Source organism: Hemicordylus capensis, chromosome 1 (genome assembly GCF_027244095.1).
Source record: "Hemicordylus capensis ecotype Gifberg chromosome 1, rHemCap1.1.pri, whole genome shotgun sequence".
Lineage (NCBI taxonomy): Eukaryota > Metazoa > Chordata > Lepidosauria > Squamata > Cordylidae > Hemicordylus > Hemicordylus capensis.
The window spans coordinates 83,149,932-83,163,122 of NC_069657.1; the positions used below are offsets into that span (position 1 = coordinate 83,149,932).

Below are 13,191 nucleotides of genomic sequence, written 5' to 3' on the forward strand. Positions count from 1 at the left end.
GCCACTCGGGGATGGGCCTTCTCTGCTGCCACAGAACTTTGAAACATGCTCCCTGCTGAAATAAGAGCCTCCCCATCTCTGACAACTTTTTAAAAGTTTTTAAAGACGCACCTATTCACCCAGGCTTTTAATTAAATATTGTTTTAAAAGTTTTATCATTGTTTAAAAATGTTGTTTTAAAATTTAAAATTGTTGTAATGTTTTGACTTTTACTATGTCATTTATTTTGTTTTAACTACTGTTTTAAGGTTTTTTTGTCATTTATTTTAACTAATGTTTTAACTTTTTGTTTGCTTGTTGTAAACCGCCCAGAGATGTGAGTACTGGGCAGTATAGAAGTGTGTTAAATAAATATCCCTCTCATTCCAGGTAAAACGTCTTGTTGCAGAAAAAAGGAACAGCAGCAGATGTACTCAACAAGGACTGATTACATTTGTATGCAGAAACGTTTGGCATCTTCTTTCTGTTTTGAATTGCTGAAAATTGTTCTCAAAGATGCAACTCCGTAAAAGATCTCCTAGAAAGCAGTTTCTAAGAGATCTTTTAGAGAGGGCTAGTGACTGTAACAGGCAGTCCAGCAGCATCAAATATGGCTACAAAGTGTGTGACAGATACAGGCTGCTTGGGGGCGATATTTCCATCATAATATGTACATCTTTTGTGGCTCACAGTAATGGCTTATATAAATCAGCTCATGACTGAGGTAAGAGTTGAACTAGAGAAGGGTGTTGTGTTCTAGTCACAAAAAGTAATTTATAAGTCGACTGTTCTCATTCTAAAAGCAACCTTTCTTTAGAAATGTCATATGTGATATGGGGGGATAGAGAAGGTTAAGGAAATGGTCAGGCAGATGGGTTTCTCAGTCTTGATGCAGGAAAATAAACCTCTTTCTCTCTAGCTTCAGCATTCACCAAGAAACCAAGGACAACAAATGTTGTAGCAGGAGGTGTGGCTGTTTTTGAAGCTGAGACAGAGAAAACTGGCATCAAGGTGAAGTGGCAGCGTAATGGTGTAGAAATGACTGAAAGCGAGAAATATGTCATCAAATCAGAGGGGAACAAGCATTCATTGACCATTAATAATGTTGGAAAAGAGGATGATGTGATGTATGCAGTAATTGCTGGAAGTTCCAAAGTCAAGTTTGAACTCAAAGTCAATGAACCAGGTATAGTGTCTCCTGTATTACTATGGTTTAATATGAACTAGCTGATCCTGCACAGAGCATCTGTGCGGCAGTACACTCCCCCCACCTTCTGCCCGACTCCCCTCCCCTCAAGCCCTCTCCCCAGTCCCCTCCCCTCCAAGCCTTCTGCCCCAGCTTGCTCCCTCTTCCGTTTCCCCCTCTTTCTCTCTCTTTTTCTCTCTCTCATTCGTGCTCCCCGCCCCGCCTCTGCTTTTTAGCCTGCTTGTGTTTTCCCTGCTGGCCGTTGCCGCCGCCTCCTTTCTCCAGTCCTTGGTGTCGGGCAGCCAAGCGTTCAGCCGGCTCCTTCCTGCACGGCCCTCTCTCTAGAGAGCATCTTCCGAAGCGGCCAGCTGTTTGTCTCTGCCCAGCCAGGCTATGCCGCTTTCTCTCCCCTCAGCTTCCCCACTCCCTTCTGCCCCAGTCCGTTCAGCTCTCCTCTCCACTTGCCCCCTTTCCTTCCTTTCCTTCCCTCCTCAAGCGGCCACTTCCCTACACGGCCAACCGCTACCCAGCCAATCCAGCGCCTCCACCGCCCAGCCAATCCTCTGGGTTGCCGGGATGCATCCCCACAGAGGCACATCTACGAGAATTAATAGAATAGATACACACAATGATCCTGCTTTGGCCATCATGAACATGGTGATAATAAAACATCAGTCCCTGTTTAGGGGCATTTAAAGCATAGAGTTAGTCGTATTCTCTTTATATCTGGAGTCTAATCTGTGAATAAGCTCACCAATCTAAATGGCATAACTATGAGACATAGTTTCAGGACTGTGGTCTTGTTTCAGACATAAGCTTTACAAGTTGGTATTTACTTAGAATCTCACAATATGTGAGATATGACTTGGTACACAACAACAACCTGCTTTAGTGTATTGGTTCAAATATCAGTTTTAAGGGGGGAAATGGTTAACTTGTTTTTATTTGTGTTAAACTAGAAGTGACATTCACAGACTTAAACCAGAAAATGCTCCTTCTATGGCAGTGGAAAAGCTACTAGGACCCTACTCTGGATTGGGACCACACTGCATGGGGAGGGACGTTAACACTACTCCTGCTGTGCTGGTTTCCTGCTGAAAATTGCTCTCATGTGGTAGCTATTTGCCCTTGAAGAGGCTATATATGCAAATTGCCACTTCAAGGGAATTATAGCAGGAAAGCAGTGTAGGGGGACCATATGAACTCCCATTCCATGCACCTTGGTCTGATTTCTGATCAGGAACCGTGCAGCAGTCTTTTGATGTAATATGGGCACTTCCTGGCTTAAGCCTGTCTCTTAATGACTGGCTTAATGTCACATATAGTTTGGTCCTCAAATACAGAACAGGCAAAACAAAACAAAAGCTGTTCCAGTGCATTTGTAGATTTATCCAACCAAACTATTTGTCAGCAACCCATTTATGATACTGGGCAAAGTTGTGAGGGAAGGATGACAAGACAGTCTTATCTGGGTGGCCCTATTGAAATGACCAAACTACCCCCTTTCATCAGCTGCATTATTCCTAGGCCTCAGGCGTGTGGAAGTGTTGTGTCCTCTTGTAATCACTAGGCAACCCACATTCTGGAGCTATACTTCCTAGAATCCATTGAGTTCCCTTTCCTATCAATTTATTCCCTCAAATATATTAAGCCCTTGAGTTGCATACATAGGTTGAATGTTATCCCGGTGATGTTCTGACTCCTCCCTGTGCAAGGACTACATATGAGCAGGAAAGAAAATCTACCAGACAAAGAAACAACCCAAGTAATCTTGTGATGTGCTTCAGCTCCATATTTTCCTCACTTTTGGCTCAAGTACTTCAGCTGTTTCAATGTTTCTATCTTTCTAATTTTGGCTCAAGTACTTCAGCTGTTTCAATGTTTCTATCTTTCGAAAGTTCAAACTCTAAAAAAAAAAGTAAGACTACTTATGTAGACAAAATTGCATAACTTTGGCAACTTTGCATGTTCTCTGTGCTGATTTGGTAATAAATTATGTTGTAGATTCAGAACGTTTTGTGCATCATTCACAGGCTCTTCAGTGTATGAGTAAGACACTTCAAAATAGTACACTGTAAACCTCTGTTTTGTTGAAGAGCACCTCATTTTGTAACTTTCCTTGTATTATTTTCCTTTTTAGAGAAGATGGAAGAGGTCCCTACTGAAACGTCTCCTGAACCAACTGTCTCAAATGTATCTCCAGTGGCAGATGCTGGGCCTACAGGTAGTAGCAAGAACTTGGAAGGAAAAAGAAGGGATGCTATCCTTCATTTTCATTCTGGTTGGAATAATAAGAACATGAATATAAGCATTATGTATAGGGATGGGCTGTAGTTCAGTGGTAGAGTACAGGCTTTGCATGCAGAAGGTCCCAGGTTCCATCTTTGACATCTTGGGGAGAGCTGGAGAAAACCCATATCTGAAGTTCTGGAGGGCCCCTGCAAGTTAGTGTAGACAACTTTGAGTTATAGACCAATAGCCTGACTCAGTATAGGGCAAATTTATGTGTTCAATGTCAATAGAAAAGTTAGAGCAGGAGAAAACATCCTGGCTAGAGAAGAAAAGTAATGAGCCTCTGGTCACATGGGTTGCAAAAACTGGGACACCAGTAACGTGCAGATGTTACATTTAACTTGCATAGAGAGGGAAGTGGAACTGTGCCTTCTGGTCTTGGCCACTCCCCTAATTTGTGTTCAGCCTCACTTCACTGTAAGAAACTACATATGTACAAATTGTACATGCATAAGCTGTGTCTGTATGACTGGGAATAAAACAAGGCAAGCTCCACATTCACAATTCCTACTTTCCCCTCTGTTGTTGTCATTATAACATGTGGGCAATCCTATATTAGAATTATAGAATATAGGAGGGTTCCCTGTAGACCATTTAGGCCAACCCCCTGCTCAACGCAGGAGATCTAGAGCTAGAGTATTCCCACCAGACAGTTGCCCAACCTCTACTGGAAGATTTCTAGTGGAAAACCCATCATCCACAGTTGGTTCCATTGTTGAACTGCTCTTACCATTAAGAAGCTGTTCAGCAATGTACAATACATGTACTGGGAGCACACGCAGAGACAGAAAGACACACACACACACACACACACACAGCCGCTTGTAGCACCATTCATAGATTCCAAAGTGGCAGTACACACATGTCCCAGCTATCCCTTTGTACTAGGGATAGTTCCTGCTTTTTGATCACCTGTCTCTGATAAGGCACATTACCTATTTTATTTTTTAGGCATGTCTTTCAAAAATATGTTTTATGTGCCTCCTCATTGGTTCTCTAGAAGTTTTATATCTCAGTGTGTGAGATTTATCTTGACTTGTGAGAGACTGCCTGTGAGTGCTGTAAAATATTCCCCTTAGGGGGTGGGGCCATTCTGGGAAGAGCATCTGCATGCTTGCATGCAGAAGGTTCCAAGTTCCTTCCCTGGCATCTCCAAGATAGGGCTGAGAAAGACTCCTGCCTGCAGCCTTGGATAAGCCGTTGCCAGTCTGGGTAAACAATACTGAGCTAGATGGACCCAGGGTCTGACTCAGTATATGGCAGCTTCCTGTGACGTGCACAGTCTGATATTGCACATGCTGCAACTGGAGATGCTCACTTAATATCTATTATGATATTATAGTACAATCATGTTTTTCTAACACTTCCTTAACCAAAGACACAAGCTCTCTTTGCTTTGAAATTGGAGTGGTTATTGTAGAATGGTGTGCTATGTGGAGGAAGATTTCTCAGGTACATATCCTCGATGTGGCAATGGAGATGTTGCAAGTACATAGGAGTCCCCCTATTTTCCTCTGTCAAATGTTAAGAGGCTTTGGAGCATGTTTCTTCCAACAAGTTCCATGTGACATCACACAGAACCATAGTTTAATCTTGGTTCCACACAGTGTCTTGAGCACTTGCGATCCTTGGGCACTTGCACATCCCTCTCCCCTGCCCATATGAGCCTCAGAAGAATTCTCCTTCCAAGTGAGGTTAAAATCAAACCATGTTCAGTTGTTATATCCAAACTGACTGATCTTGGTTTAATTCCATCAAATTGCTTGAAATAAACTGAGATCAGAAGAAACCCACTTCAAACACAGGGTTCAGATGTCAGATCTTAAATGATTTTGAAGAGGTTGCTTAGAATAAACCATTATTTATTGCTTTGGACGTCATGACTGATCTTGATTAATGTTTAACCTCAGTTGGAAACAGAATTATTCTGAGATTTGCATAGGAAGGGAAGGTGAGAGTGTGCGCTCCTGAGGCTCAGGAACGTCACGTGGAACCAAGATTTAATCATGGTTCTGGGTGACTTCTGAACTGACCCATGGGTTAAAATAATATGCAGAGCAGCCCTCAGAGAAGTAGAAATGAGTCTCTCTTAGAAAACAAAATAGTTCTTTTGATGTGTATGTGAAGGTTACCTTAGAGAACATGTAGTTATTCCCTGCATGTTGTAGAACAAATGATGCAATTTTAAAAAGCCATCACTGCTTAATTCCAGTTAACCTTCCAGCTCCATCTACTGAAGTCCAGCAGGAAATCACTGTGGATCCTGTTGGTGTCTTTGTGACTCGACCCCAGGATGGAGAAGTGACTGTGGGTAAGTGCATGGCCTAGCACAAAAGATGCTTCTGACTCCAACTCTCCAATTTCATGCCAGTGATTCAACACATATTTTATACCTCCAATCACAAATTTATTTTAACCTGTCTCTCTCTTTCAAGGGGAGAATATCACATTCACCGTCAAAGTGGCAGAAGAAAGTCTGCTGAAGAAGCCGTCAGTGAAGTGGTTCAAGGGAAAGTGGATGGACCTAGGAAGCAAAGTGGGGAAACATCTCCAGCTTCATGATGCTTACGACCGAAATAACAAGGTGCAACTAACAGAAGAAAATTCCTCATTTTTCTCCAATTTTCTGCTATTTCAAGGCTAAAAAGAATATTCTTCCTAGAACCAGAACGGTCAAGAATTGCAGAAATGGCTATTATGCATTCCTCTTCTGTCCTAAAATGCTTTTTATAGGCTACTGCTTACACTGGACAAAAACAAGCAGCCATTTAGCTTAGATGCTTTCCTATAGGTGAGATATAATAACTCTGTACCAATGCATCTGGTAAGAAAAATGCACTGTATATCCTGCAGAGAGACAGATTAAAAGCAGCTCCATATTTTCAATAGCTTCTGTTTTCTAGAACATCCCAAACCCATAGACCAGGAGTATCAAACTGCTACCCTCCAGCTGTTATTGGACTACAACTCCCATCATCCCTGGCCACTGTGACTGGGAATGATGAAAGTTGTCAGCTAACAACAGCAGGAAGGCCGCAATTTGACACCCATGCCATAGACAATGGCTGTCATTTATTTCAGACCAATGGCTCTGCAAGTCTTGCAGTCTTTTCCAGACACTTGGTGTGACAATACTCGGAATAATTTTATGTTCGTATTGCAGCAGCTTTGCCCCAACTTCTCAGGCAGATAACCCTGGAGCAAACATTATGACACCACTGGCGTTTTGAATGGGGACAGTTGTGAAGGCCCCAGTTAGGTAGTGTCAATCCAGATGTTGCCATTATAAAAAGATTGGGCCTTGGATATTCATCTGAAAGAGAGTAAAGGATGCTCAGTGAAGACACAACAGAAGCTTATGCTCTTGGCAGGCAGACTTGCATACGTGTTTTATCATCAGGTACCAAACTCTGAACATAAAACACCTCATAAACAATCTGTTACGAAATGGTTTATTTATTCCTTCCATTTTGTTTGTTTGTTTTAGATTTACATTTTTGAAATGAACATTATCGAAGCAAAGCCTACCTATGCAGGGGGATATAGGTGTGAAGTAACTACCAAGGACAAGTTTGATAGCTGTAATTTCAACCTCATTGTCCATGGTAAGCTTATGAGTTTTCATAACTATAGAAACACTGGGCATTCACTACTTCGCTCTTTCTCAACTGCGTGTAACAATATTTTGCAGTGACTGACAAAGCAACATAAACTAAACCAGAAAAAAAGTGACAGAAGGAGTTTGAGAAATGCTGAGGTGGGAATGTTGAGGGGGGAAATAGCAAGCTGCAGTGCTATAAAATATGTTTTAACTCACCTTAGTGTTTGCCAGGTATCACTTATTGTAAGGGATATTCATTATTTGAAAGGTAGACTTTTCTTAAAGCACATCTTCAAGAATATCCAAGCCCTTTAATACAATTGATCTTGAAAAACGTAACTCCTTAGTGAGTAAATCAAGAGTATAGTTCAGTATTTTAATATTAACTAGCCAAACCCCAAACGTTTGCAGTCTGGGCTATCTCTTACTTTTCCATTTTAATCTGGCAGTGCTTTCTGGGGAAGTATTGCTTGTTTTTGTTTTAAAAAAATATTTTAGCAACCCCAAAACAGTGTAACTGCAAACAAACTGAATTGAGATTACTTCTGCAAGTAGATTGCAAATTAAGCAGAGTGCATATCAACGCGTGCTGTATTTGGCGTCTTCTTTACATGGTGTTGGACATTCAGCTCAGCAGAATTAAGAAGAATGACTGGATATAAACCTCAGTTCTATTTTTCCAGAGGGTCAATACTAAAAGAGGAAGTGTGGGGAAGAGGAAAGGGCTTCTACCACATTTTCCCCATGAATTATTTGAAATAATAAGTAGAAATGTGTTCTACATTAGCTCATTTCCTTGCAGAAAAATACAGGATCTTGCAAAAATATAGTTTAGATGACTAGTTTGACCAGCACTTTTGCTCTAAGGAGTTGTCCAGTCATTGTCCTGTAGGCATCTCTGTTGTCACCAGTCAAATAGCAAGTATGGCATATGGATTATTTTTTCTTTATTTAGGAAATGTATTAGCTGCCCTTCTTCCACCAATGCTCTCCGAGTGGTTTAAGCAGTGTATTAAAAACAATATTTAAATACACTAAACCAGGGATAGGGCAGCAATAACATTCCAGCCTAACATTGTTTTGATACGGACCATATGGTTAAATGTTCTAAAAGGCATGGGCAAATAAACAGGGGTTTCTATGGCGCTGAATAAAGAATGGGGACAGTATCAGGAGGATTTCGTTGGAGAGAAGAGTGCAGCAACTGAGAAGGCTCTCTCTCTGGGCATCATGTACTTTGCTATTCCTATAGAGGAATAATTGATCAAATACTGATCTAACGATTCAGGAGCTTTTTGGCTCAGCCCTTTTTGTATCAAACCAGAAGAATGATAACTCTGAAACAAAATGATAGCATATGCACCCACCTTCCCCTTATGGGGAAAGCACAATCTATGGTGGCCCTACGATTCCCATGGTTTGTCATGCAAGTTACCAGTGAGTTGGTGAGGACAGTGCTGCCTAGCATTTGGACCCTGGTAAACCTTTCATGTGGGCATGCCTCTGGATAGTATTATTATTATTATTATTTGCTGCTGCTACTACTACTACTATTTATTATATTTTTATACCACCCCATCCAGAGGCTCTGGGCAGTGCACAATAACAAAAAACTAACAAACAATACTTACCATTATTATTATTGCTTGTGTGCTTCTGAGCAGAAAAGTGGTATAAAAATATAATAAATTATTTTTTATTATTATGCTATTTACACACAGTCTACCAGATGTTGTTGACGGGATTTGGTACTTTAATTATCGGGCCCCTTCCAAGGCAGGGAAGTAACTATAATAGGGCAAGAGGAGACCGTTGTCTCGGAGCCCCCTGCCTCGGGAGGGGGCCCCCAGAGACATGGCTCCCCCACCCAACGCCTGCCCGAGCTTCCATGTATTTTTTTATTTTTTATTTTAGAGGAAGGCAGTGACGGGAGGGGGCATTTTAAAATTTTGTCTCTGGGCCCACTCCAACCTTGTTACGCCCCTGTTCCAAGGGTCTAGGATAACTAAAGCAAAATTAAAAATATTGTAGTATTCGTGCTGTCCCAAATAGTGTGGCCTTCTGTAGTTGATGTGTTGTAATTTTATTGATGCCCAAAGTGTCAAGATGGTGTTCAAGCTCTTTTGGTATTGCATCAAGGGCACCAACAATTATTGGCACCTCTATTGTTTTCTTTTTCCAGAGCTGCTCAATTTCATTCTGAAGGTCCTTGTATTTAGTTATTTTCTCCAATTGTTTTTTGACTTGTCTATCCCCTGGGCTGATGATGATGATGATGACTGAGTGACATGCACAAGGCAACACTGGCATTTCTGACTCACTGGGGCTGCTGTGCATGAGGAAGGCAGTCCTGGCAGTGTTACACAAGAGTGCATCTGCAACTATGTAAAACAGTGCATGGGCACTTAAAGCACACTACTTCAGTTGCTTCTTATGGAAGTAGTGCTGCACATGTGCCCGCACACGGTTTTAAGTCGTCGTTCAAATGTGTTATTGCACAATGCTGCTGGGACTCTCTTCCACTCGTTCACCCACCCAGAAATGCTGGCGTTGCCTTGTGCAACATGTCGGCCATTCTTATTAGCACTATAAGGATATATGTATTTGTGCTGCTTTAGAAAAATAGTTCTAACCCTTAGTATTGTGAAAAATATGCTAATCAGTTAGATTAACTCCAGTGTATGGAGAAGCTAATCACATCCATTCACTCTAAAGCTCATAGAACCTAAACCAAAACGTGATCAAAAGCAGCTGTCCCAAAAGCTTCTGGGAACTCCAGTGCACACAATTTCCTCCCTCCAAATGGATTCCCTAATTATTTCAGTGGAGAAAAACAACATTTCTTTGCACATGCAGATCAGTTCTCTCCATTTAAAATAATGGGTTTATATATTTTACATGTAGAAGTGCCATTGTATCAGTAACAGTCAAGAAAGGTGGCACTGATCCAAACTGGAACCACAGAATGGGGAATGAGGGGGGCAGAACTTTGACCCTTTCTTAGGAGAGGAGAGCTGGTCTTGTGGTAGCAAGCATGACTTGTCCCCTTAACGAAGCAGAGTCTGCCCTGGTTGCATATGAATAGAAGACTTGATGTTTGAGCACTGTAAGATATTCCCCTTAGGGGATGGGGATGCTCTGGGAAGAGCAGAAGGTTTCAAGTTCCCTCACTGGCTTCTCCAAGATAGGGCTGAGAGAGATTCCTGCCTGCAACCTTGGAGAAGCCGCTGCCAGTCTGTGAAGACAATACTGAGCTAGATAGATCAGTGGTCTGACTCAGTATATGGCAGCTTCCTATGTTCCTATGTCCCACTAAGATCAGACCTCTGCAGCTGCTGCTAGCTGAAGAAAAGCTCCCATTGGCACAAATGAGTTCTCCTGGGGGAAATAGCACCTGTAAAGGAGGAAAATGTGAATTAAGACTGGGGTGGGGGTGGGAAGGTTAAAGTCACCTTTCTCCTATCCCCCCACCTCTGTGATTACTGTTGATGAAAGAAAAACAAAGTGTGTCAGGACTAAAGACTAATGTAATGTCACATATGCAAACTGACTTGAATCAATCTTCTCCCCTCCCCCTCCCCCCCAATCTGTGCCATCCCAGAGGCACCTGCAGTGGGAGATATAGACATCCGCTCAGCATTCCGACGGACGTGAGTATCATCACAAATATTTGTACTGGCCAGCTCATGTCAGAGAGAACTTTTGAGCAAATAAACAAACATACTTGCTAGAAATATTGTTGGAGACCAGAGATGTCCAACTTCTATATTTTCAGGGAATATTTTTCAGTGTCTTAGCAGAGCCTGGCCCTGATCCAGAGATAGTTGCACACAACTAGTAGTATACATGATTTGATGCACATAAGGATCCTAGAATCCGTGCTCCTGAAATATCAACATCTGGGCCGGCACCAAATTCCCACTTGTCTACAGGTTTGTCTTATGTTTCTTACCCCACTACCCCACTCCAGACACTGCATATTTTGGGGCAGAAAATCATTTCAGCGATCTTGAAATGTCACATTTAACTTAAACTGTGTATATTCTATATGGTATATACAATTGGCTTTTGAAAAATGTGTGCACAATAAGATTGATAATAACAAAGTTTTAACCAAACTGCACATATGGGCCACAGTCCAAGACCAGACTTAAAAGTGCTGAAATCTATTATCAATGAGAATGTATGTTAAGTACTTTGAACACTCAAAAGCAGTATATAAATGCTGGATATTATTATGAAGCATGCTAGCCCTATCCAGCCACAGCACAGCATCCCTCCAGTGGCTGTTGCTGGTATTTGCCTTGTTTCTTTTTAGATTGTGAGCCCTTTGGGGACAGGGGGCCATCTTATTTATGTATTATTTCTTTTTCTATGTAAACCGCTTTGAGAACTTTGGTTGAAGAGCGGTATATCAATATTCATAGTAGTTCGTTGTATCCGGCCTGTTGTCTTTGCACACGTTGCTTTAGTCTGCTCAGAAACAGAAACTGAAAGCTAATACATTTCCAAGAGCAAGAGCTGGTAGTTATCGGACAGTGCTGGGCACACTAGAGCAGGGGTTCCCAAGCAGGGTTCCTCCAGATGTTGCTGAACTACAACTTCCATCATTCCCAGCTGCAATTTATTATGGCTGGGGGTGATGGGAGTTGTAATTCAGCAACATCTGGAGAAACCCTGGTCGGGAATGCCTGTTCTAGAGCCATTTTAATGAGATGAATGCCCTTATATGATTTTCAGGTAGATATTTATTCATTTTTAAGAAACTGTAGGTGTAGGTATAGCATGTTAGTGATAAGATTTAATCTTAATCATGCTTTTAATATTTATTTATTTACTTACTTACTTACTTACTTACGTATTTAAAATATGTATGCCCCACCCCTCCAGTACACTACTGCTTTTACACAACCATAAAATAGATACAATCTCTATATATAATTCTCTTAAACGTACCCGTTGCTAATCCCATGCGTGGCAGTTCTCATGAGAGTTCGTGAGCGAGCTGCTGGAAAAAAGTGAATGGGCAGGCTAATGGATGGCCATATGGCTGAGAGAAAGTGGTGCTGGGGAAAGCGGGGCTGGGGAGCCAGGAAAGTGGTGGGGTGAGGCGGGAATGCGGTGGGAGGAAGCGGGGAAGCAGTGGGGGGAGGTGGGAAAGCGGTGGCCAAGAGAATGGGGGAAGAGCTGAGGGGGAGAGGAGGGAAGAGAATGAAAATGAGGGAGGGGGGCTGAGAAGGGGGGAGAGTTAAGAGGGATGGGGGAGAGCAAAGAATGAGTGGGAGAAGGAGGGGAGAGAACTAGAGGCGCAGAGCTCTGCGCCCGGGCCAGCTAGTATACAATAAAAGTAACCAAATTAAGTAAACAAGTTAAAAGTCAAGTTAAAGACCACAATCAGTATTAAGTTTCAAATTAAAAGTTACTTTAAAAGCTAAAAATTGAGAATTATAAAAACTAAAGAACCTACCAGATATAACCAAAGATGGAGCATTAAAAAACCTCTTCAAAAAGATGTGTTTTTAGTTGTTGTTTTAAAAACGAAAATTATGTTTTAATTATGTTTTAAATGAAACTTCGTATTTTGTTTTTTGTATTTATGTTTTAAATGAAACTTGGTATTTTATTTATTTTTTAAAAAAATCTGGGTTTTGTTTTTGGATTTTTAAAGAAATCACTGGTTTTTATTCATCCTGAATATCTCTAGTTAGAAGGATCTGCATTGAAGATCTGGGGAGGAGCTCTGCTCAGGGAACTTAGGAAGCAGCCTTAGACAGAGGCAGACCATTGGTCCATTTAGCTCAGTGTTGTCTACACTGACTGGCAGCAGATCTCCCAGGTTCCAGGCAGGAGTCTTTCCCAGCCCTACCTGGAGATGCCACGGATTGAACCTGGGAACTTCTGCATGCAAGCAGATGCTCTACCACTAAGCTATGGCCCCATACCCTAAGAGCAATATCTTACAGTGGACAGTGCTCACAAGTAGTTACCCATCCAATTACAAACCAAGGTGAATCATGCTTAGTAAAGGGGGCCATTCATGATCACTGCCACAAGACTGGTTCTCCACCCCTTTCTCGGGTGGAATTTTCACCACAAATCCTGGTAATCTTCTGCCAGTATAAATAGATCATAA

The 13,191-nt window shown here is 41.8% G+C and overlaps 1 protein-coding gene across 1 annotated transcript in view; it reads left to right on the forward strand.

Moving 5' to 3' along the window:
* The first annotated feature begins 379 nt into the window (after positions 1-379).
* Positions 380-13,191, forward strand: part of MYBPC3 (myosin binding protein C3) — an 82,403-nt gene continuing 69,591 nt past the window's right edge. Inside the window, exons 1-7 of the mRNA XM_053258564.1 lie at positions 380-435; positions 899-1,165; positions 3,306-3,389; positions 5,670-5,768; positions 5,893-6,041; positions 6,945-7,062; positions 10,660-10,708. Of these exons, the coding sequence (XP_053114539.1) occupies positions 408-435; positions 899-1,165; positions 3,306-3,389; positions 5,670-5,768; positions 5,893-6,041; positions 6,945-7,062; positions 10,660-10,708 (794 nt within the window). The 5' untranslated portion in view covers positions 380-407. The remainder of the gene's footprint in view (positions 436-898; positions 1,166-3,305; positions 3,390-5,669; positions 5,769-5,892; positions 6,042-6,944; positions 7,063-10,659; positions 10,709-13,191) is intronic.